Here is a 23560-nt window from a genome sequence, read left to right on the forward strand (position 1 = left end):
CAATATATAATAGATTTATTAAATAGAATAAGAAATATCACATGTCAGTTTCCATACTGGCTATCAGGTCATCATCATCCATATCATTAAGGTCAGATTGTTTATTTGTTTGTGATGAGGGGGTACCTGTTCCTTCTACTTTCACTTTGATCACTTTTGGTGTGTTTGGCACTGGCTTGGTACCTACAATGGAAAAATATAATGATAAGTAATCTGACAACATTCAATATCTTGTTCTGCTTTATTAGAATCTTGCAATAAATCGAATTTTAGCAGTGCCAGTGATCCTCAATTCTGTTTCATATAAACACATACACCAATCCTATCAGCTATTTTCTAAGGTCTACTTGTAGTCTATGTTTAGGGATGTTTTTGTTTTCTGGAATGAAGGAAGCCTTAAAAAATGGACTTTCAGGATTTCCTGTCATTGACCCTTCTTTTTGTTTATGACTTGCAGTGATCTCTAATTTTTTCAAATAGCGTCAATGGATTTGAAAAAAGCATGCTTTCAAAAAAAAATTCTTTAACAAACATTTGTTATACATTTCATTATAAAATCAATTTAGCACCATGGTAAAATATATATTATGTACATGGTGTTAAAAGGCCCTTGAAAAAACAATATGTTCAGAAACCTCTTTAATGACCAATACAAATGCATTAAGATCAGCTTACAACATCGGTTATAGTTTATTGAATTAAAAATGTTTATGGATTATGGAGGCTACATTCTATTTTTTGATTCAGTAAGGGTTATTCCAGAATTGAACACTTAACAAAAGGGGAGGCACTTTCTTGAGACTACAATCATCCATAATATTGAATTTTTATTTTACTTAAAAATCTAAGATAAAAGCAACCACCAATAATGGACTAATTGGAGCATCTCCCATCCCCCACAATCAATTTGGGGACAGCTCTTTGTAGTTGTGGGCTGTTTCGTCTCTTTAGATCAGGTTGTTGTCTTTTTGACAATTTCCTTGTTTCCATTATCTATCTTTTATTTATCCTCTATACAAAATAACTGTAAAAGTTATCCAACATTAATAACCTACCCTCTTTTGGTCCATTGAGTAGTTTATAACTGTCAAGGAAATAACCATTGGGATGATTAATGTTTATACTGGCAGAATCCTCAGGGTTACGTATATTATGTGTTGCTTCAAAATATTGTGCACATGCTATCTGGTAGTGACCGGTCTTTACACATTTTGAGATCTAAAACATAAATATTTGAATAATTACAGTAAAAAGAGTCAAAATCTATAGTGTACGCTATTTGCATAAGAGTTAACTAGGTTAACTTTGTTCCCCTCTAATATAATCAATAAACTGATATAAGACAGTATATAAACTGAACATAGACAAAGCACTTGACAAGTAACTACACATCATTCAACATGAACTGATTTGGGCTATTCTGTCCCCAAAGTTTTAGGTTTTAAAAACTTCAGATCTTGAGCATTGAAAGAAGATTGATTGTATTGAGATGCTTGATTTTATCTGATCTAAATTTAATTTAAACATTCAGCTTAGCTCTAGTGTTTTTATTAGAAATTTCGTATCACATAGCTCATTGTTGAAAATGCAATCATATCTATCAAACTGTAAAAAGTTGTATATTTCTAAAAAGGCAACACATACATTATTGCTTTTCACTGCAACTTTTTGTGGACTAGTTATTTGTCTTCTCCATAATGCAGCTGTATTTACTTTTATTTAGTGATTTTTATCCATTGCTAAGTCTGAGAACCAGATATTTATTTCAAATGGCCGGACTAACCTTTTCAACATTGTCCTTTGAAATGTGTTGACCTCTGAGTTTCTGTGCTAACATGTCAACTTCCATGTGCTTAAATGGACAACCTGTAAAGTCATAAATAAAAGTTTTGTAAGACATTACATGTGTTTTCTGATAATAGAAGAATGTGTCTAGGGGACACATATACCTGCGCTTGTCAATATGCAACAATCAGACTATTGAGATTGGAAACGAACTTTTTTGTCAATTCATACAACAGTTACAGTGCAGACAAAAGAAGTGTTTCCAGTTATAGAGAGACTGAAGAACTGCAGAAGTGACTGAGTGAAAAAAAAACCCCAACATTTGTCAATTTTTTAAAGGGAAACAACTTAATTTCAGAAAATGTAAGTAATGCCAGCCAAATTTGAACTTGGTCTGAGTTTGGTAATATTAAGCATTGTGTATAAGTTACGTAACATTTAGTTGAGGCAAAGAACAGTAAGAGAATGTTTACTAATTTCAGGACATTTTAAAACAACTTATATGATTGTAAAGTCATTTTTAACTCATTTTTACTTGAAATTCAGGTCATGTTATCTGCGTCTTATGTCATATCCTCAGTTTTTAAAAATGGGCACTTCATAAAATGCAATTATGAGATAATTAGTATATAAAAACTGGCTGTAGATATGGACTCAGATCTGAATCAATGTAGTGTGTGTAAATTAATCACCCTCATTAACATTGAGGTATACTTAATACTTATAAAACTAGAACATGTGTCCATAAAACACCATGCCCCACTCAAACTATTGGTATCCCATTTCCCCAATAATAGTTGGGCATGTGTACTAATATAATACAAGTCAGAATATCTCAATGATAGCTTCAGCATCATGTTAAATATTTAAATCATTTCAAAACTTTTTAAATTACACCACATCAATCTCAAAGAAAAATGAACATGCACATTAGATAAGATTATACCATGGAAATCTCCTGGTCCTGGAGGATTAGTAGTTATAATCTTCATACAGCTGTATGGTGTGTAGTTGGTTCGCTTTCCTTCCTTTCCATAGTTATGACGAATATTATAGGAATACTGCTTATCAAACTGCAAATGAAAATATAAGTTTTTTTAGACATTTTGTAACTAACATCACTATTTGTGCTTTTATTGTGCATCTATTGTACTGATATTTAACATTTTTTATTAATTCAATGCACCCATAACCTGCATTTGACACCACCATTGATTACTGCCAACCATTGTCATGCTACATCCTTCCTTGTTAATTAGCTTTTTTTTCATAATTGTGTGCATTGAAATCTATCTCATGTTTATATAATTTGCTATGTTTACAGTTTTTACAATCAATCAAAATAATTCAAGCACTCTCTATATCATAATCTATTAACATTTTTTATTGACGCTAAGGATTAAGCTAACATGACTACAATAAATTCTTGTTAAACATCTATATTGTAATGGTATCAATACTTTAAAGTACCTTATCCACATCCATAGCTTTACAAAACTCTGTTCTCCAGAATCTCATTGCCTCCTCCAAGGACACACCAATGCCCTTGAGGAACAGTCCATACTGCTGTCTCCCACCATGACGTAAATGATGATTCTGTCGCAATGACTGATGTAATTGTTGCATACAAAGAGGAAATGACTTCTTGGAGAGCTGTAATATAAATCATATTATTATGTTACTAACAGTCAAAAAACAACTCACAAATTTCAACTAACTCCCTGTTTGTATAAAGAGAATAAAGTCCATGTTTTGCTACCAGAAACCTAAAAAAATTACTTGAATAGGAATATAAATGAGGAGATTCATAATGTCATCAAATATCAAATATTCTCAATTTTCATGTAAATTATTAAATGGTTAATGGGGAGTATATCAGAAAATCACATGCAATATAACCTTATAAGAAAACATTTTTTTATATCCTCATATTTTTTAACACATTTATGGCTGATTTGCTCATGGTTGAAGGCTGTTTGGTGACCTATAGTTGTTAATTTCCATGTCATTTCATCGGTTGTAAAGAGCTGTTTCAATTGCAATCATACCAAATCTTTTTACATTATAAGTCTCAAAAGCAGATACAATCTGTCAATGCCTATTGCTGTAAGTTTGCCATCCATCTTCAAGTCTAATTTTATACTTCCTACCGTTTCTATCATATCAGCTGTTATTTCTCCAACATTTGACTTTTTAGCATTAAAATCTTGACCCAAATATCGTTTGCTTAATCCACATAACATTGGCAATAAACGTCCATCTTCCTCCAAGTGTGGGAGAGCTCTTGTTGTTACCTGAAATATACACATTTCTACCTGTAAAATTGGAGAAAAAGAAACTCATGAAATTGTTTAGCTATTTAATTCACTTAATTATGTCAACTAACGAGATCATATACTGGATGATATTAAGTATAAAATGTAATCTTTGAAATACTGAAACAATATTTTCTGTTAAAATATTTTGGACCTTTGCAATCATCTTAAACTTAGCCTAACTAGTTTTACTTACAGCCAATGAGTGAGACAGGTGACTTCTGTAATGTGTAATTACAATGGAAATCATATCATCTCTGGACACATAGGCATATCCATCCTGTAAATATACTTTTCTTTTACTGACCAAATCAAACACTTCTGTGAATGGCACCTGTAAAATAAAGTTATATCATTTCAGGCAACAATGGAATTGTAAAAATATCATTAATCTTATTTCTAATAGCAATATTAAAGAAATGTAAAAACTAGAATGGAAGATGGGACATGCAAAACTATTGAAGAATTCCATAAAAATTGTCAAATCAAACTGGCATTACAGAAACTATTTATCTACAATGTACACATAATGAAACACATTCTAACCAGCATGAAAGCTTCTGGACAAATAGACTAAAGCAAAGTAAAGTTAACAGAGTGTAAATGATCGATAAAATCTATCAATCTGTTCCTCTATTGGAGTCAAAAGCTAATAGTAAGTTATTAGGCCACACATATTACACACTGTTCATAACTACTTCATACAAACCTTGAAATATTCGATTGTATCCACAACTCCTGATTTACTCCCTGCTGCTGCTCGAAGTTCACCATCCAATTCTGTCTTTAAGTCATCACTAATCTATAACATTCAAGAATTCATAGTATGTGATTAAAACAAGATCAAAGATACAATACACACCTTTACTTTTCAATAAATAACAGACAATTCAAATTTTATGATGTGTTTGTTTATTCCACATTTGCTAAAAGAATAGGGTAGGGTTGACATCTCACAAAGAATGTTTAACCATCCCACACTTTTGCACCCAACATTTGTTTGTTTTGTGTTTTTTAAACTTTTGGTGTGGCGTCAATTTTATCGAATTAGAAAACAAAATTGTTTAGGAACCAGCTAAAGCCAGAACCCGTTTGTTAGATTTTCCCGCTGAGTTTTCTTTCTTCTACTTTTGTTTATTTGGTAACAGTGCGATGATATTTGGTTGATATGAACATAAATCAAACACACTACCCGTGATTTTTGTCAAAATCTCAAAAGCTGCAGTGGTTTTGGAGGAAGAAACTGGATGTTAAAGTTGAAACTTTGGAAAGATAACAAAGAAAAAGTAAAATACATACGGGTTCATAATTCAGAGAGTTTTCTCTAAGGAATTCATCCCTGCTATCAGGTCCTTCTCTCAAGAAACGAAATCGAAACAAATCTAATTCCTGCTGCATAAACCATCTTCTTAATTCTTCTCTGAAAAAATAAAAGGCATCAGATAAAAAGGTAAAACAGTCTCACATATATAAAATAATTGACCACTTGTTAAAATCAACATGTACATTTAATATTGGTTATATTAGATATTGCTTCACAAATTTTGGAACTTTCCATTTCCTATACCAAACAAGTCATAACAAGATATCATAATGTCATTTTTTCTAAAATATAACTTTCAACTACCATCTACTTTACAATGACAGCCATAACAACTTACGATCTACAGTAAGCAAGCCTCAGAATAAAATGGGAGACTAAATCTTTCTGTCTGAAGTCTTTGTTCTCTTTCTTGTCCGTCTACAAATAAAATGTTATAAATTTACAGCAATTTGGAGGCATTATATTCAAAAGAAAACTTTATCAAGTATACATACAGCACACTTTGTCTTGAACATGTTGACTCAAAAATCTGCAGGTGTTATGTATCATCATATCAACAAGAGTTGTTTCCCCTTGAATAGAAGTTTGGTTGCATCAATATATATTATATCAGTTTTAAGATAAAAGAGATTTGTAAAAATTGTATTTAAAGAGTTCTGATAAATATTTTACAAAGTATTATTAATACCAAGTGACTTGGCTTCATGTTCTTTAACTATTAACTGAGGACAATTCATTGTTTCAAGAAGGGATATAATTACGATACTGTTGTCAAGTCATTAAAGATTGCATATTTTGGCGTTAATATTGAGTCACTGATAAGGTCTTTGCATCGGAACTAAACACATTTATTCTAAAAACAGTTGTTGGCATGACACGGGTTATGTTCTTCTCATATATGTTATGATGGTATGATACTAAACCCCTAACGGGAAGGATTGTGCCTGATGTTCATATGATGAAATCATAATCTTTCAGTCAGTTTAATTGAAGTCTGGAGCTGGCATGTCAGTTAACTGCTAGTAGTCTGTTGTTATTTATGTATTATTGTCATTTTGTTTATTTTCTTTGGTTACATCTTCTGACATCAGACTCGGAGTTCTCTTGAACTGAATTTTAATGTGCGTATTGTTATGCGTTTACTTTACTACATTGGTTAGAGGTATAGGGGGAGGGTTGAGATCTCACAAACATGTTTAACCCCGCCGCATTTTTGCGCCTGTCCCAAGTCAGGAGCCTCTGGCCTTTGTTAGTCTTGTATTATTTTAATTTTAGTTTCTTGTGTACAATTTGGAAATTAGTATGGCGTTCATTATCACTGGACTAGTATATATTTGTTTAGGGGCCAGCTGAAGGACGCCTCCGGGTGCGGGAATTTCTCGCTACATTGAAGACCTGTTGGTGACCCTCTGCTGTTGTTTTTTATTTGGTCTGGTTGTTGTCTCTTTGACACATTCCCCATTTCCATTCTCAATTTTATTTCAGCATACCTACTACATTTATGAAAATAGTGTATCCCTGCTTACCCGTATAAGATCATGTCCTAATGATGTTTTTCTCAGTTCATCTTGTAGCTTCTGAATGTATTCAGTGGAACCCTTCATGAGACGAATCCCAGCTACTTCAACAGCTTTCAATACTAAAATGAAATTTAACTCTATTAAACATTATGACAAAACATACCCAACAAACTGAAGCATATCAGATATTTCAGATCAGAACTAAAAAATCTCCCCTGTCAGCTTATGAATATCTGAGAGAAAAGTGTGCCCCTTTCTGAAGAACCTTGGACATTTAAGTGATCAAAATCAAAAATGAAACTATTGAAAGGGTGCTTAGGGTAGTGTGCACAATTTCAAAGCAGGTGTGAACCAGACGGTGAACGAAAAAATATATATATAAAAGTATTATAAAAATAAAATTCTTGTAGTTCCCAATACAGATTCACCAATTTTTTTTTTAACCTTGATGTTCAAGTGATGACAACCTTGGTACAATAGGAGACTTGCAGTAATAATCTTAATCCTAAATGGCTGTATTTGAAGGTCTTTCTTTCTATGTTCAAACATACATTTGTAGGTATACAAAATGTTAAAGCCTCATAATTTTTCTTTGGTTTCTGCTCAAAATTATATAACACTAAAATGAATAAAGGTAACTATAATTGCCCAAAAATAAGAATATTTTCAATTCAATTATTTAAATATATTATTTTGAGAAGAACTTTTTTGGTTTTAATTTACACATTTTTCAATTTAAACTTCAAAGATTTTTGTATGGATCAATGGGCAGTTGATATTAAGTGTGTTTATTGAAGAATAGCATTTAAGTGGAGGTGATTCAATCAAACTTCAAATCTGTAAATAGATGAAGTTATATCCTCAATGACAATGAATGATTGGAGTTGGACGTTTGTTACACTTATATATGCAAACCAAAAGAAAAAAAATCCAACCTTGAACAAACAATTGATTTGATTGTTGGTTGTTTACCGTCCAGTGTCAAATATTTCATGCATGTTCAGAACGATTGAACAAAAGAAAAAAGACCCAACACAACAAAAGAAAAAAGACCCAACACAACCTTGGAGAAAATATTATTCACTGTGAATGTAATAATCTTTAATCATTTGCAAACAATCTTATACACTTAATTGATGAATAGCTTCAGAAATATAGTCAGTCTGTCAATAACATTGCTAGGATTTCCCCAAGCTCAACGAAATGATTAGAGAGGAATAAAACAGTAATAGTGGAAACAGTTAAAAGAAATAATATGCAAAAACATTCACAACTTCCATTTTTTCATGCATGATGATATGAGTAAAATTGCAATAAAAAAAATCTGATTAAGTTTTTTTGAAGTTGCCCATGATAAATGCTTTAGGTCATGGAAAAATAACTCATGGTTTCCCCTAACCTGACCGGGTCATTTAATTTTTCTGGAAAAAAAAAAAAAAATTAAAAAAAAAAAAAAAAAAAAAAAAAAAAAATTTTTTTTGCAGAGACAACAAAAAGTGTTTGAAATATGCAAGATTAAAGTTCTGCTGTAAAAACAAAACATATAGATATAAAATTACACATGGTTACAAAAAAAAAAAAAAAAAAAAAAAAAAGCCTGCCTGCCGGGTCTTTAAAATTTTTCCATGTTAGGGGAAACCAACAATTAATTTTCCATGGCCTTAGCATGATATTACCAATAAAGTGGAAATCCCTAAGTGTCACAACTTTGCAATCTTAGACAATATGCGTTTTGAATATTTACTACGTCTACCATATTGTTATCCATATCTGTGTAAAGCATGAGAGTTCGCGAAAATGGTCGGTCCTGTCGGTCCTATCGGTCAAAATGAGGATATTATTTTTATTTCAGGATAAAATTGTCAGATTTTTAAGGACTGGCTAAAATTTTATAGGACTGACAAATAATGTTGCTTTGTCAGTCCCATGACCGACGGGTCAAAAAAAGTTTTCGTGAACTCTGTGTAAAAGACGCAGAAATTAAATTCCTGAGGTGAAATGGTACCATTATAAAGTAAATAATGACTAATATCTCATAAGTACATGTATCTACTTTAAAACCTATAAAGATTTCAGATAATATATCGGCTCTCAGGTCAATATTCAATAGGCCCCTTTACAGTTAGTTTGGCCATATTGAATAAAGGCAGATTTCCATAATGCAGGTTTAAAAGGTCTGAAAAATTTGGGAAAACATCAATAAAACAGAGCAGTTTCTTAGAAACATGCATCATGTGCAGTGATCTGGAAGGTTTTTTTCACTATGGGCCCAGGGCCCCTCAAAAATAAATTCAATGGGCCATTTTAAAAAATAATGGGCCATGTTGTCAAATGAGTGGGCCATTTGAATTGACTTCTGTAAAAAAAAGTATCAGTATATTTTGGCAAAGAGGTGTTGGTACTTACCTTTATGATTTAAAATAAAATCATGGATATTGTTCCTGTGATTGTGTAATTTTAATTTCAATGCAGGGCTCACGCTACCAGGCGACTTGGGCGAAGAAGTCGCCTTCCCGACCGTCACTTCGCTTTCCCCGACCCCCAAAAGCGAAAACAAGTCGCCCTGTTCTTGACGATACTCGCTTTCAGTCGCTTCCGTCATCGGACATTGTCAATTTTTACCAAGTTGATGAAACATCAATTTTTTATTGATAGTTAAAGAAATTCAGACATAAACGATTCATTATCTTTAGAAAAGAGGTTGAAGCATTGTCTTCACAGTGTGTAGCAGGTTATTTGATAAAAATACAACTTTTTATCGTGCATTTCCGCAAGTTCCGGTGCTTGTTACTCGAAAACGTATATCAACCTAAATTTCGGCGGCAAAATAAGTTTGTTACTTCATTTAAACGTGATAAAAGTTGCCTCCAGTAAATGTTTAATCCATTTATTGCATTAAAAACGTCATGTTCCTTTCCAAATAACTTGTCAAACATCGTTTATTTTTGTAAATTTTCTTGCATTCGTCCGCCATTGACCGATTTCTAAACTACGGATCTGAACCGGACCAGCTATGAACGAAATCCGTACTTTTACAATAATTACTGCGGACGCACGGATGGAATAGCTGACAGAAGAATATTGATCCCAAAGGGGAAAATTACGCATTCCACACGCATTAAGAGACTTTTGGTTACATCTAATTGATTGGTGTATATAATTCCCTATATTTTTTATGGATTATTTCAAACTATTGATTAAAGTTGCTTAACTCTGAGACTATTATACTAATATCAATATATTATTGCCCAGCTTAATAACTTTTATATTTTTCACGAGAAACACTGAATTTCTTACACAAAATAATTTTTAATTAAATTGTAATTGATATATTATAATTTCTTTACATTTTTTAAAATAAAACATTTTTTTTTTAGTGCTAGATATTTAGTTGGTAGTTTCTCACAAGAACCTTAGTAAAACTTAAACAACTGTTACTTTAATTGTAATTTAATTACTCAGATATGAATTGAACAGTATAAAAAGAACATTATTTACATATGGCCCTTTATTATTGTAAAATCCAAACATTGTAGCGCACCGCGCGAATGAGCACTTCTCTTTCAAATCTCACCACTTCTCCCTATCAGTTTCAAAAAGAGAAGTCACTTCTCCCTATAATTCTGAAGTAGTGTGAGCCCTGCAATGAATATACAATAACTTCTTCCAACTCCAACAATATTTAAGTTAACCTTTATTTACAATGTTTAAACTGGTACTGTTGCCTTGTTCATGTTCATTTTTTTTTGTACATTAACTTTGGGTCGTCGTCGATACCATATTTATTCCAGACGTTCCGTATCAGAAGACATTTCAGGCATTTCCTCTGCACTTCTTGTATTATTATAACTTCATCACGGTGACAAGAATAAATGTACCATTAATTCATAGAACAAAACAACAAATCGCTGAAGTCATGTTTACAAAATGTCAAAACGAGCCAAAGACCAACAAATGACAAGGACAGTTAAGCGTCTTTTATGGAGACAAAAACTATATTCCTAAAAAGTCTTTGGGGTTCTTCAATCGAAATAATAGCAAGCTAAACTAAATGAGATTATTATTAGAGTTATATCTCGTCTGTACTAGCCAAATTTCACAAATTTAAAGTTGTTTATTAAAAAAATATATCATGAATGATCATCAGGTTAATTACGTTTTTCGGGTTATCAAGTTAGACCGCATGGTTCTATTATAACAATAAGAAAATTCCCGAGACGTTAAATCGCATGGTTCTATTATCATAGGGAAACACTTGAGACGTCCCAAAAATATATAGGTGCTCCTATTATTGGAGGAACATTACACAGTTGTGTACACACACATGGCGGCACGGAACACGATCGGAAATTCATTTGACGATATCTAAACGTTTCGAAACGAAGTGAAAAATATCGTGCGCCACGTGGGCGCTTACATTTGTCACTGTATGCGCCATTTCTTGTCAATATGCGCTATAGGCGCAGGGCGCACGTCCTTCCTGATCACTGCATGTGCATATATAGGGTTTCCTGTATTATTATACTATTTCCACCTCTTTCAAATGATCTGACCCCTTCTCTACATGGCTATACTAACCGTGAAGGGGCCTATATGCCTTATTGCTTTTCCCAGGTGACCCAAGAATCTGTCCCGCTTGAACTTTTGACAAATGATTGACGTCACACACCAATCACTTTTCAATTGTGGTGTCAGATATTTTGTATAATGACATCAAAATTTAACGGGAACCTGTGTGATGTCCAGTAATGGCAAACAAATAGCGATAAGATGCACTAGTGGCGGATCAAGAACTTTTCCTAAGGGGGGGCCCGCTCCAGTCATGCTTCAATGATTCCTTTATATAATCAACCAAATTTTTCCCACGAAAGGGGAGCCCGGGCCCCCAGGATCCGCCTATGAGATGTATTGTCGTATTGACTATACACCTTATCACTAATCCCGGGTGACCCAGCCGCTTGAACTTTTGACGCATACAACAACCACGTTTCCATTGTGGCGTCAGATATTTTATATTATGACGTCAAAATTTTACGGGAACCTGTGTGATTTTCAGTAATGGCGGACAAATAGCGATAAGGTGTATTGTTGGGGAGTTCTCGAATCATGAACTTCTCAGGAAATCGGTGTATCCAGATGAAAATTAGTCAGAAGTTATTGCTATATCATTTTTTCAGGATTTTTTTTTTCAATAACGTTATTTGTGAGTCATTAGGGAGAATTGTTTAGATTTTCATTGATTATCTTAATTGTAAATTCGGCTAATTTTAGGGCACCTTTTAATCTGTCAATTGCATATTCTTCAAACTCTTGCAGGGATATTTCCCCCGTTGGTGGTATTTTGTAGAACTGTAAATTATGACCAACGCGGTTGAACTGTTTCTTATTTCTTGCGGATCGTCCAGATTTTTTGCTGTTGCCTGCGAAATCCATTTTGTTGACTTTTTTGTTATTTGCCTTTCCCGCTCAAAACAAATGTTTTCGGAACTTTCGGATTTTGTCGATTGAAAACTTTTTTACGTTCAACTGCATCTGTACGCTTACAAACAGGGATAAATCTAGATAAAGCTTTACTTTGACGTTTAACGAAAACAAAAACAAAATGGTCAGCTTGAGTGGAGCACTTGCTGCTACTTGGGTTCCATTTGTAGTGATAATTATTGTAAGTATGTCATGTCATCTTTTATCCTGATCAGATTTTCACAGTAAAACTTTAATTCAGTTGAATGGCCCCTGTATTCACTGGTACTGACTACTGTGATTCAGTCTTATGACCCTACAGCAAAACATAAATAAATTTATGAACTATAGAAATTGTCAAAAACATAAACACATTGATTTGTTTTTCATATGAATAATATGAGGCAGGCATAACCTGTGAATGGGGACGAAGTCTGTATTTATTATTTTCTTACCTCAAACATGTTAATAAAGGAAACTGAAATACCGTAATGTTCCCGATTTCGGTTCTGTGGTTAGGGATTTAGCTGTGACGTTGTTTAAATTATGACGTCATATTCAATGTAAACAAAAGAAACGCTTCCATCAGGTAACGTTTTTTTCAAATCAAACAATTATTAAAAATGAAATTGTATTGAGTTCCAATCTTATATTTTACTAGACTGATACATATAATTTTCTTTTCAAAGTCTCATGCAAACAAGACAGATTTCTGCGCAAATGCGGGGAAAACCGGAACAGGAACTAGATCTGAAAAAAAAAGTTAACGATTTTGAGTTCATTAGTAGAATGAAAAATTCAGGAAATTTTCCCGATTTTTTTTTTTTTTTTTATTGATTTTTCTACCGTAATTGGGGACTTCGTCCCCATATAATCTATGTCTTTAGGATTTAACAGTGTAGTCACTAATGATGAGTAATGTAATTTTGTTATCTCGTATGTGTTTTTATCGGAAGCAAGACTCGCCCCACTTGTAAATAGCAGCAATAGGTATCAGGTCCGTTCGCGCCCAATATACTTTCGCACCCTACACGTTCGCACCTCGCACGTTCGCACCCAAGGTCCGTTCGCACTCTACATGTTCGCGCCCAATTTTAATTCAAATTCGAGTTGAGTAATTGGAAAATCATGATTGTTGTTTTTAATTGCTTTTGTGTAAATACTGAATGTATTTATAGCTTGGTATGAGTAAAAGATTGAAGATTTTAAATGAAAAAAAACAAAAGATAATTGTTTTTAACAGATCTGAAATAATGAAACAATACACTATTATATATTACTATACATGATAAAATTTAATCAACACACAAAAAAAAAAAAGAAACGTAGTCAGAATCTCACTTCATTTTGAAACAAGTCAATGAAACAAAAGTTATAGCAATACACTAACCAAAACATGATAAACAGTTATTCAACACAAAATAAAACGTTGACAGAATCCCACTTTATTTAGAAAGGAATATAATTTTTTTTAACAATACACTATCCAAAACATGATTAAGATTTATTCAACACAAAAAAAAAATGCTGTCTCACTTATTTTGAGACCATGAAAACAATTATACTTATAAGAATACTACTTGCCAAAACTTGATTACAAAGTTATTAAACACAAAACCAATTAAAATTGGGCGCGAACATGTAGGGTGCTAAAATGAAAGGGGGCGAACATGAGTGGGTGCGAACGTGAATGGGCGCGAACGGACCCGGATTAGCAGCAATAGACAACTTTCGAGTTCAATGCATTTCCATCAAAAACTCTGGTTTTAGTGAACATGTTTTAGTGAACATCATTCGTGCATTTAGGGGCATGGTCACTTCTGTTCCAATGTTGAGCGGGTGGTTGGAAAACTATTATAAGTTATATGGTTCGCTACTGACCCCGTACGGATCCATAGAGGGTTAGTAAAATCCATAGGGGGTGAGGCCGGAGGCCGAGTCCCCTATGAATTTTATTCACCCTCTATGGATCCGTAGGGGGTCAGTAGTTAACCGTATAACGAATTTATCGGACGCTGGACTTTTTCTGCGGCGTTTTGTTGAAAAATGAATCATGAAACACAACAACATTAATAGATGACGTCGCCATTAACGCGTCATGAACCCCATATGAAACTTACTAACCCCATACGGTCTCATAGGGGGTCACCACGTGACGGCATTTAACCAATCACAACGTGATAATTCATCTGTGGTCTGATAATATACTATATATTGCACGAATTATTCGGCAAATTAAATTCTCATAGTTGACAATCAGCACTGCTGTCAATAGGGAATAGTGATTAAGTACTTACAAAACAAACATTATTTCTAGTTTATACCATGCACAATGACAATCACTAAGACGCTTGATGAAGGTTAATAGTACAGGCGATCCCCTTTATCTGGTTAATGAAGTCATAAAGGCGTGCTTAGTTGATGATTTTTTTCCGGTGACAGATGAACTTGAAAATGGTCTATTGGCATGATGAAGGTCATTGTGGTTTTTGTTGGAAGACCTTTATTCAGCATGTTCAGCAGGATTTTAACCCTTTTCTTCTGCTTCTTTGTATAAGTATCTATAGAAAGGAACACCTCTAATGATATAAGAGAATAAGTGTAATTTTGTTTAGAATTATTTTTGGCTTTGTTTCAGACTATGTACATTGTACAGGCTCAATGAAGATGGTTTGTAGTAAATTTTTATGAATGTAACTTTATAAGTTATATATACAGTTTTGGCTTTTATCACAATTAATATTATAAAGTTTAAACTTACAAACTTTTCATAAGTGGAGTGAGTTGTCAGGACCTATTTTCAGTGGGAGTTGTCGTCAAAAAAGATTGTGGCTCTTTTTTTAAAAGTGGGGCGAGTTGTCATGGATTCGTTGTTATCTCACTTGTACAATGTATTCACTCTTTTGTTTATTTATTGTTGTAAAAAATTGGATAACTCTCTATGTCTGTTCCAAAAGGCCTTGAGAAAAAGACCCCTTTTTCATCTATTTCTACTATGACAATCTATGTGACCACCTGAGGCTGATCAATAAATTGATACACCTGATCTGAGATACAGCAGTTAATTGTATGTGTCATGTAACCTTTATAACCACATGACCTAAATATATGCATGGGAAATCAAATTCTAATTCTAGTTGGTCACCCTCCCTTTAGTCGTACATACGGACATTATTTCTAGACTACTCTGCAGAATGACCATTCAAATAATGCTTCAAACTTTGATGGTGCAGGGATACAGATGCACCTTCTATCTTGTAAATGATGTCATAAGGGCGTGTGTAATTATTGAATTTTCCTTTGAAAGATATGATACAAGAAATTATTCAGATACTCTTGGAAGCACAAATTAAAAATTAAAAATTCTAAGAAAAATTAGATGACCTTGCTTTACAAATTACATTTTATTTCTTTGAGTTGACTTCATATCAAATTGTGCCAAGTTTTTTTTATGTTTTAGCTTGCCTTGCTGTTTTCAGTAGTATATATTAAGTATTTTATGAGCAAGTATGATCCATCATTATCAACAACTATATCTGGGATTATCTCCCTTACCATTGCCCTGTTAACAGTATGTTTGGTACCAATAGATGTGTTTCTAGCCTCATTTATGAAGAACAGTGATGGCACTTTCAAGGTAAGACTAACAGCATGATAAGCAATCTGTTTGTTTGCAGTTGTTCTTGTTTTATGTAATACATGCAAGAATGCCACTAGATATTTTGACTCTCACACAAGTTTCTTAAAAGATGTATGGAGATTAATTTAAAGATCTAAAAAAAACCTACCACTTTAGGTAATGCTTCAGCGTTTTTGAGTCCCAAATAAAAATGGCATGTCAGATGTCTATGACTCATTATGGTTATTTGGAAGAACTTTGAATTATTCTGTTTAGACACTACTGATAAAGAATTAAACATTTTAGGAATGGGCAAATTCATCAGATACCAGAGACTCAGTAGAGAATACAGTAGCCATAGGATACTACAGTAAGTAGTTAATCTTGAAAAACATATTTTTTACTTATCTTATCTTATCTTACAGTTTTTTTATAATTCAATATCATTATGTGTGCAATCTAATTAATTCATGCCCTAAATTGATTGTACTGTGACCTTGCAATCTAAAAATTTAAAGTCAGCCTAATTTCTATGATTTTGTGTTGAATTTTCCAAGATAATTTGTCATGACTTTCTGTTCAGTTTTCCAAGTTGCAGTGTTATTAAAGTTTCATGCTATAAGTGAACATTCATATAAAAAAGAAGATGTGGTATGATTGCCAATGAGACAACTGTCCACAAGAGACCAAAATGACACAGAAATTAACAACTACATGTATAGGTCACCGTACTGCCTTCAACAATTAGCAAAGCCCATACCGCATAGTCAGCTATAAAAGGCCCCGAAATGGCAATGTAAAACAATTCAAACAAGAAAACTAATGGCCTTATTTATATAATAAAATGAACGAAAAACAAATTTTATTTTAGCACTGTATGCACTGGTTACATTCTGTCTGTTCTTGCTGTTACCGTTTATGTACTTCTTTTATGAAGAAAAAGATGAGTCGAATCCCACCTCCTGTAGATCTGTAAGTTTTATCTTATTTCTGTTATAACCATGTGTAATACACAAATATTGATATTGAACTGATGCATACATGTTGTAGTTAACAGGGATTTATCTTGATACATTTTGTAGTTAACAGGGATTTATCTTGATACATTTTGTAGTTAACAGGGATTTATCTTGATACATTTTGTAGTTAACAGGGATTTATCTTGATACATTAACGACACAGTAATCAATCAATCAATCTTAAATGCATTAATAAACGTAAGATTTATTTGTGAATCTAAAAATAAATTGCTTAGTAAATTATTTATGTCATTTGTTATATATAAGAGACCTAATACCGGTACTCATCTCATAAATATCAGGGTTGACAAAATTTTCAACTTGATTTATTTGAGTGGAAGCATGAGTTGAAAAAATTACTATCCCATGCAATCATTGATTGATCATTCACTTTTTAAATTTGAAATTATGTTTGCTTTACAGAAATTCTGCACAGCATCCAAGTACACAGTGGTGTTTCTGATCATAGCTGGTGTCCTGATGTTGATTGGGTAAGATTATGAGGTTGATATAAAGATGTCAGCTTTTTCGGTTTAGTTGACAATAATTGCTCATTTGATAAGTGGATTGTCTGTAGTAAACAGAGTTACATACCTTAACAGAAAGTCATAAAACTTTGCTCAGTGCTCGGAGCACAAAAATCTTGCTCGAAACATGAATCCAGCATTTTGATTGGTTGATTTTGGAGTACAAGTTAAAAAACTGACTCAAAAGTTTTATGACTTCAAGGCATATTAGTTTCTTATAAACTTAATCATTTTTGTAGTCTTTGTCTCTGACTCTGTAATGTAGTTTACAATTTATTTAAATAAGGGGCATTATATTTCCTGATCTTATTGTGTTAAATATTCAACAAACATTGAAAGTAGTACTTAAATATTAACTATTCTTGATTTGTTTACAACCTCCTTACAGTCATTATAATCCTTCCAAAAAGGATTTTATACAGTTCCAACTTAATAGAAATGATTTCCAAATATCGATTTAGACGTTTTATAAGGATAATGATTATGCAGTGAGATAATAGTTGCAAGTTAATTTCTGCTGTGATTCCTTGTTTAAAAAAAAAGGGATCGAACTTTTGTTAATCAGGAATGTCCCCTGAACAAACTGAAGAGAAATTGAGAACTAAATTTCCGGATCCCATGTCAGAATCTTTCATAATAAGGGACAATACAGTCAAATCATACAATAACTGCCAATCATGCCTAAGTTCTTTAAAATCAGACTAAGTCAAAGATGAAGCTAGTAATATACATCCTTGGTCCCTTGCTGTTACACACCAAAAGGTTGATTTTTATAGCGCTCAAAAGTGACTAAAGCCCTCAAAATCCTAGCTAAACCCTGAGGGTATAATATTTTTTCCTTACTTCTATTAGAAATGTCTAATTCTAAAAACTTCTGTTTCCACAAGGATTTCGATGAAAATCAATATGTAAACATAACTTGCTATCCAAATCGATTCATGTGTCAAAAATTATTGTCTGCTTACCAATTTTGAAAGGGCATTTTAAATGTCCAGTGCATAGTACTGAAAACTATTCTATCTATGATATTTCAGAGGTCTGGTACCAACAAAGCCACAGCCAATTGGTAATTCCACTGAATGGGATAATGTGAAGAATCTGTTTATGCAGATGGGCACTAATGGTAATATATTGATTAGTTTAAGAAAAATACGTAAATTTTTGTCACACCAGATGTATGTCAACGAGTTACCAACCCAACTGCTTATAGAAATATTTGCAAGTAGACATCCAATATTTATAGAATAACTAATTGAAGAAGTCAAATATAAGAAAATATTCAACGAGTGACCCAACAACACATTTATTCATGAATGCGTGCAGCGCATGAGTTAATTATCAGTGTTGTTTGGTTATGAGTTGAATATTTTTCGATATTTGAATATTTTGATTAGTTTTTCTTTTTATTACATTGGCAAATGGCTTTTTTTATGAAATTAAAGTAGAAAATGCAAGGAACTATATCTTTTTCTACGCATTCACAATTTGTTTTGATCCAACGTTATATATGACTATTGTATGACGTCAGAGAAGTGAAATAACCACGTTTATTTCACATGTGAAATTATCGATTTTTATTTCACTGGGAAGTCAATCTTTTCACAGTAATTCTGTAATATGTGAAAAGTTTGAAGTCAGTTAATGATGTTGAATATTAGCTTTAACATGAACTTTTATTAGATGGAAGTAGTTTTTAAAAGATATTTATCTTGATGTTTTAATCTTTAATGTTGCTGCTTTTATGTGCAGTTTGAAATAATAATTATTGCTACTGACGAGTACTGTACAGTTAGATTTATCTTATTGTCAACTGTAAATAAAGTGTTTATGAGTGTTTTTCTGTTTTTTTTAGGTGGGGAAGATGCCCTTTCATTTGTGATCAGTATATTAAGTTTAATTGGAATGTTGGCTCTGATAACATACACAGTAAGTACTTTACCTTACTATGTTTAAGTTTTTTTTTAACTTTTTAAGTTGGCTCTGACATGTTTTAGTAAGCAGTTCTCCTGACCACATACAATGTTTTATTGGGAGGTAGCTGATATCATATACCATAAGCAGTTCTCCTGACCACATACAATGTTTTATTGGGAGGTAGCTGATATCATATACCATAAGCAGTTCTCCTGACCACCTACAATGTTTTATTGGGAGGTAGCTGATATCATATACCATAAGCAGTTCTCCTGACCACATACAATGTTTTATTGGGAGGTAGCTGATATCATATACCATAAGCAGTTCTACTAACCACATTTAATGTTTTATTGGGAGGTAGCTGATATCATATACCATAAGCAGTTCTCCTGACCACATACAATGTTTTATTGGGAGGTAGCTGATATCATAAACCATAAGTAGTTCTACTAACCACATTTAATGTTTTATTGGGAGGTAGCTGATATCATATACCATAAGCAGTTCTCCTGACCACATACAATGTTTTATTGGGAGGTAGCTGATATCATATGCCATAAGCAGTTCTCCTGACCACATACAATGTTTTATTGGGAGGTAGCTGATATCATATACCATAAGCAGTTCTCCTGACCACATACAATGTTTTATTGGGAGGTAGCTGATATCATATACCATAAGCAGTTCTCCTGACCACATACAATGTTTTATTGGGAGGTAGCTGATATCATATACCATAAGCAGTTCTCTTGACCACATACAATGTTTTATTGGGAGGTAGCTGATATCATATACCATAAGCAGTTCTCCTGACCACATACAATGTTTTATTGGGAGGTAGCTGATATCATATACCATAAGTAGTTCTACTAACCACATTTAATGTTTTATTGGGAGGTAGCTGATATCATATACCATAAGCAGTTCTCCTGACCACATACAATGTTTTATTGGGAGGTAGCTGATATCATATACCATAAGCAGTTCTCCTGACCACATACAATGTTTTATTGGGAGGTAGCTGATATCATATACCATAAGCAGTTCTCCTGACCACATACAATGTTTTATTGGGAGGTGGCTGATATCATATACCATAAGCAGTTCTCCTGACCACATACAATGTTTTATTGGGAGGTAGCTGATATCATATACCATAAGCAGTTCTCCTGACCACATACAATGTTTTATTGGGAGGTAGCTGATATCATATACCATAAGTAGTTCTACTAACCACATTTAATGTTTTATTGGGAGGTAGCTGATATCATATACCATAAGCAGTTCTCCTGACCACATACAATGTTTTATTGGGTGGTAGCTGATATCATATACCATAAGCAGTTCTCCTGACCACATACAATGTTTTATTGGGAGGTAGCTGATATCATATACCATAAGCAGTTCTCCTGACCACATACAATGTTTTATTGGGAGGTAGCTGATATCATATACCATAAGTAGTTCTCCTGACCACATACAATGTTTTATTGGGTGGTAGCTGATATCATATACCATAAGTAGTTCTACTAACCACATTTAATGTTTTATTGGGAGGTAGCTGATATCATATACCATAAGCAGTTCTCCTAACCACATTTAATGTTTTATTAGGAGGTAGCTGATATCATATACCATAAGCCCTTCTCCTGACCACATACAATGTTTTATGGGAGGTAGCTGATATCATATACCATAAGCAGTTCTACTAACCACATTAAATATTATACATGTAATCCAAAACAAAGGTTTTTATCTTTCTTTTTGAACAATTATGATATTCCACAGAAGGGGAAAGCATAAATTCTGTCTAAAACCCCCAAAGAAAGAAACTACATGATGTTTACAAAGTTTTTCAATGTTTGACTATTAAAGTCATAACTTTTAGTTTGAAAAGAAATATCTGTTATGAAATTGAATAACAATATAAACAATATACTAGGACATACAGTAAAGTATTGTTCAATGACTTGAAGCTCATCTGCAATAAGGCAATAATATATTTTTTGCACAGCAAGGATCTAAATTGAATATCACAAAATAAAGTCATTTTTGTCCCATAATTTGCTAGTATAAATTACAATTCACGATGTACAGTTGATTTGACATGTATATAGAATACAATAGTGAACAATCCTGAGTTTCATGAAAAACAATACTATGTTTTATACAGATGCTAGGCCAGTATTCAAAAAAAGGAAAACAAATTCACAAAATTCTAAATTCTACAGCGTGTTCCAACTGTCTTTTATCCTTAAAGGGGCACTAGCTACGAGATATATAAAAAAACTAAAGTAAGAATTTTTTTTGTGCAATCAATAATGAAAGTGAAATAGTGAAATAATAATTCGCTTTTAGCAGCCAAAATGGTTCAATTTTGTGAAATTAAGCGAAGAAACATTGATAATCACTCATTCACTTGCAAGTGAATTAGTCGACCTCATTAAATCCATATTCATGTGAACTTCAATTTAACCCCTTGCTAGAGATTGACAACGCATGCATTGTACGTGTACTGGTTATTTAAAGAAAAAGAATGTCAACAATGAAAGTGAAACTACGGTAAATCATTTGATTACTGATTCGATCCATATAAAATCATTCTTATACGGTTAAAATAAGGGAGCTACCATTTGATTTTTATGGGGGGGCTAGGATGAAATTTGAAAAAAATAGGCAGGACAGGAGTTTTGAGTAAAAAAAAAGGCAGGATGAGACACTTGCATAAAAAAAAGTCAGGACGACAATTGAGGTAAAAAAAAAGTCGGATATACTAAAAAAAAAAAAGGCAGGACCGAACAGAGTGAAAAATAAAAAGGCAGGACAGAGATTACAGCTAAAAAAAAAATGCAGGACAAAATTTTTCATCCTAGCCCCCCCATAAAAATCAAATGGTAGCTCCCTAATGAGAAACATATATTTTTAATCTATAAAATAAACTCAAACAGACCTAAAAAAATCCAATTGCACGTGTTGGTTTAATCTATTCATATCTTCATTCATGTTTACATCGCTTATATGGTCATCTGAGGTCAAATCAATAGTTAATTAGATGGCGTCTGGACTAAAATACACACGAAACGAACTTACATATTATCTACCCCATGCTCTGTAAACTGTTTATTTTAGACTTTTGGTAGTTTGGATAAATGTTTTACACTATTATAAATCAAATATGAGAATTTGAGTCAAATCGGTGACCACGAATTTGACAGCTAGTGCCCCTTTAATGGTTAAAAGTTGAAACATGTGTAATATAGTTATTAAGGTAAAAATAAATACCATTTGGTTATAAGTAATTATTTGAAAATTATGGCCTAATAAAGTAAAATATATGCTTATCTAAGCAACCTAATTAATTCAATTGTGTGTATTTTTAGGCATATGGAATGTCAGCCTTACCAATGAGTCTGATAAAAGGACAAAGCAATGCTAAATCTGAATTAGAGAAAGTAAGGCAGAAACAAAAGGATAATAAAGCTCACATTCAGTCAGTTAGAGAGAAGGTGAGGATATCAATTATTTACTTCGGCTTGTTACACATATGCTTAGAAGCTATCATATTATTGCTAAGTCTGGGATAAGAAGGGAGATAATCAACTATCTTTAATATTTTTTCATGATGATACTAAACAGTCATGCTTGGTCAAAATATTACATTGCAACGCTAGGAAAAATTAAAAGTTATGTTATTGTAAATTTTGTTGGGAACTTTTCCATTTTTGATTCCAAACAGCTTATTAGCATGTAAGCACACTATTTAAAACAATTTATAAATGGGAATATTGTTTTTATAGTATGGCGGCAGTAGAGGTAGCAGAAACAGACAAACTGTATCCAAGCTGGAGGAGGATGAACGATTACTGGAGAGACAAGAAGCTCATCTGGAAGAGAAAACCAACTGTTTCCACAGATGTTTGGTTATATTCAGACCATTTGAAGTAGTTATAGGAGTAGCTTTCCAACTTCTGACATTACTCATATTTCTGTCTTTACTACTTACAAAGTAAGATGTCATGAGATAGGTTATGTAGTATTAAAGTTTACATGTATATATTCATACAAGGTAAAAGA

General features: G+C 32.8%; 2 protein-coding genes across 2 annotated transcripts in view; one reads left to right on the forward strand and one right to left on the reverse strand.

Moving 5' to 3' along the window:
• On the reverse strand, positions 1–12480 carry LOC143057828 (DNA primase large subunit-like). Its single transcript, XM_076231255.1, has 12 exons — positions 12221–12480; positions 6951–7063; positions 5762–5841; positions 5400–5520; positions 4810–4902; positions 4297–4434; positions 3936–4079; positions 3256–3438; positions 2732–2858; positions 1784–1866; positions 1056–1218; positions 1–183 (listed from the first exon to the last, which is right to left on the reverse strand). Exons 1-12 carry the CDS (start codon positions 12375–12377, stop codon positions 38–40), a joined length of 1548 nt encoding a protein of 515 aa, XP_076087370.1. The 5' UTR covers positions 12378–12480; the 3' UTR covers positions 1–37.
• The window catches only part of LOC143057821 (putative lysosomal cobalamin transporter), a 21589-nt gene continuing 10488 nt past the window's right edge, over positions 12460–23560 (forward strand). The window contains exons 1-9 of the mRNA XM_076231242.1: positions 12460–12606; positions 15865–16041; positions 16330–16393; positions 16895–16995; positions 17466–17533; positions 18604–18692; positions 19422–19495; positions 22867–22992; positions 23284–23492. Of these exons, the coding sequence (XP_076087357.1) occupies positions 12547–12606; positions 15865–16041; positions 16330–16393; positions 16895–16995; positions 17466–17533; positions 18604–18692; positions 19422–19495; positions 22867–22992; positions 23284–23492 (968 nt within the window). The 5' untranslated portion in view covers positions 12460–12546. The remainder of the gene's footprint in view (positions 12607–15864; positions 16042–16329; positions 16394–16894; positions 16996–17465; positions 17534–18603; positions 18693–19421; positions 19496–22866; positions 22993–23283; positions 23493–23560) is intronic.

Source organism: Mytilus galloprovincialis, chromosome 1 (assembly GCF_965363235.1).
Source record: "Mytilus galloprovincialis chromosome 1, xbMytGall1.hap1.1, whole genome shotgun sequence".
NCBI lineage: Eukaryota > Metazoa > Mollusca > Bivalvia > Mytilida > Mytilidae > Mytilus > Mytilus galloprovincialis.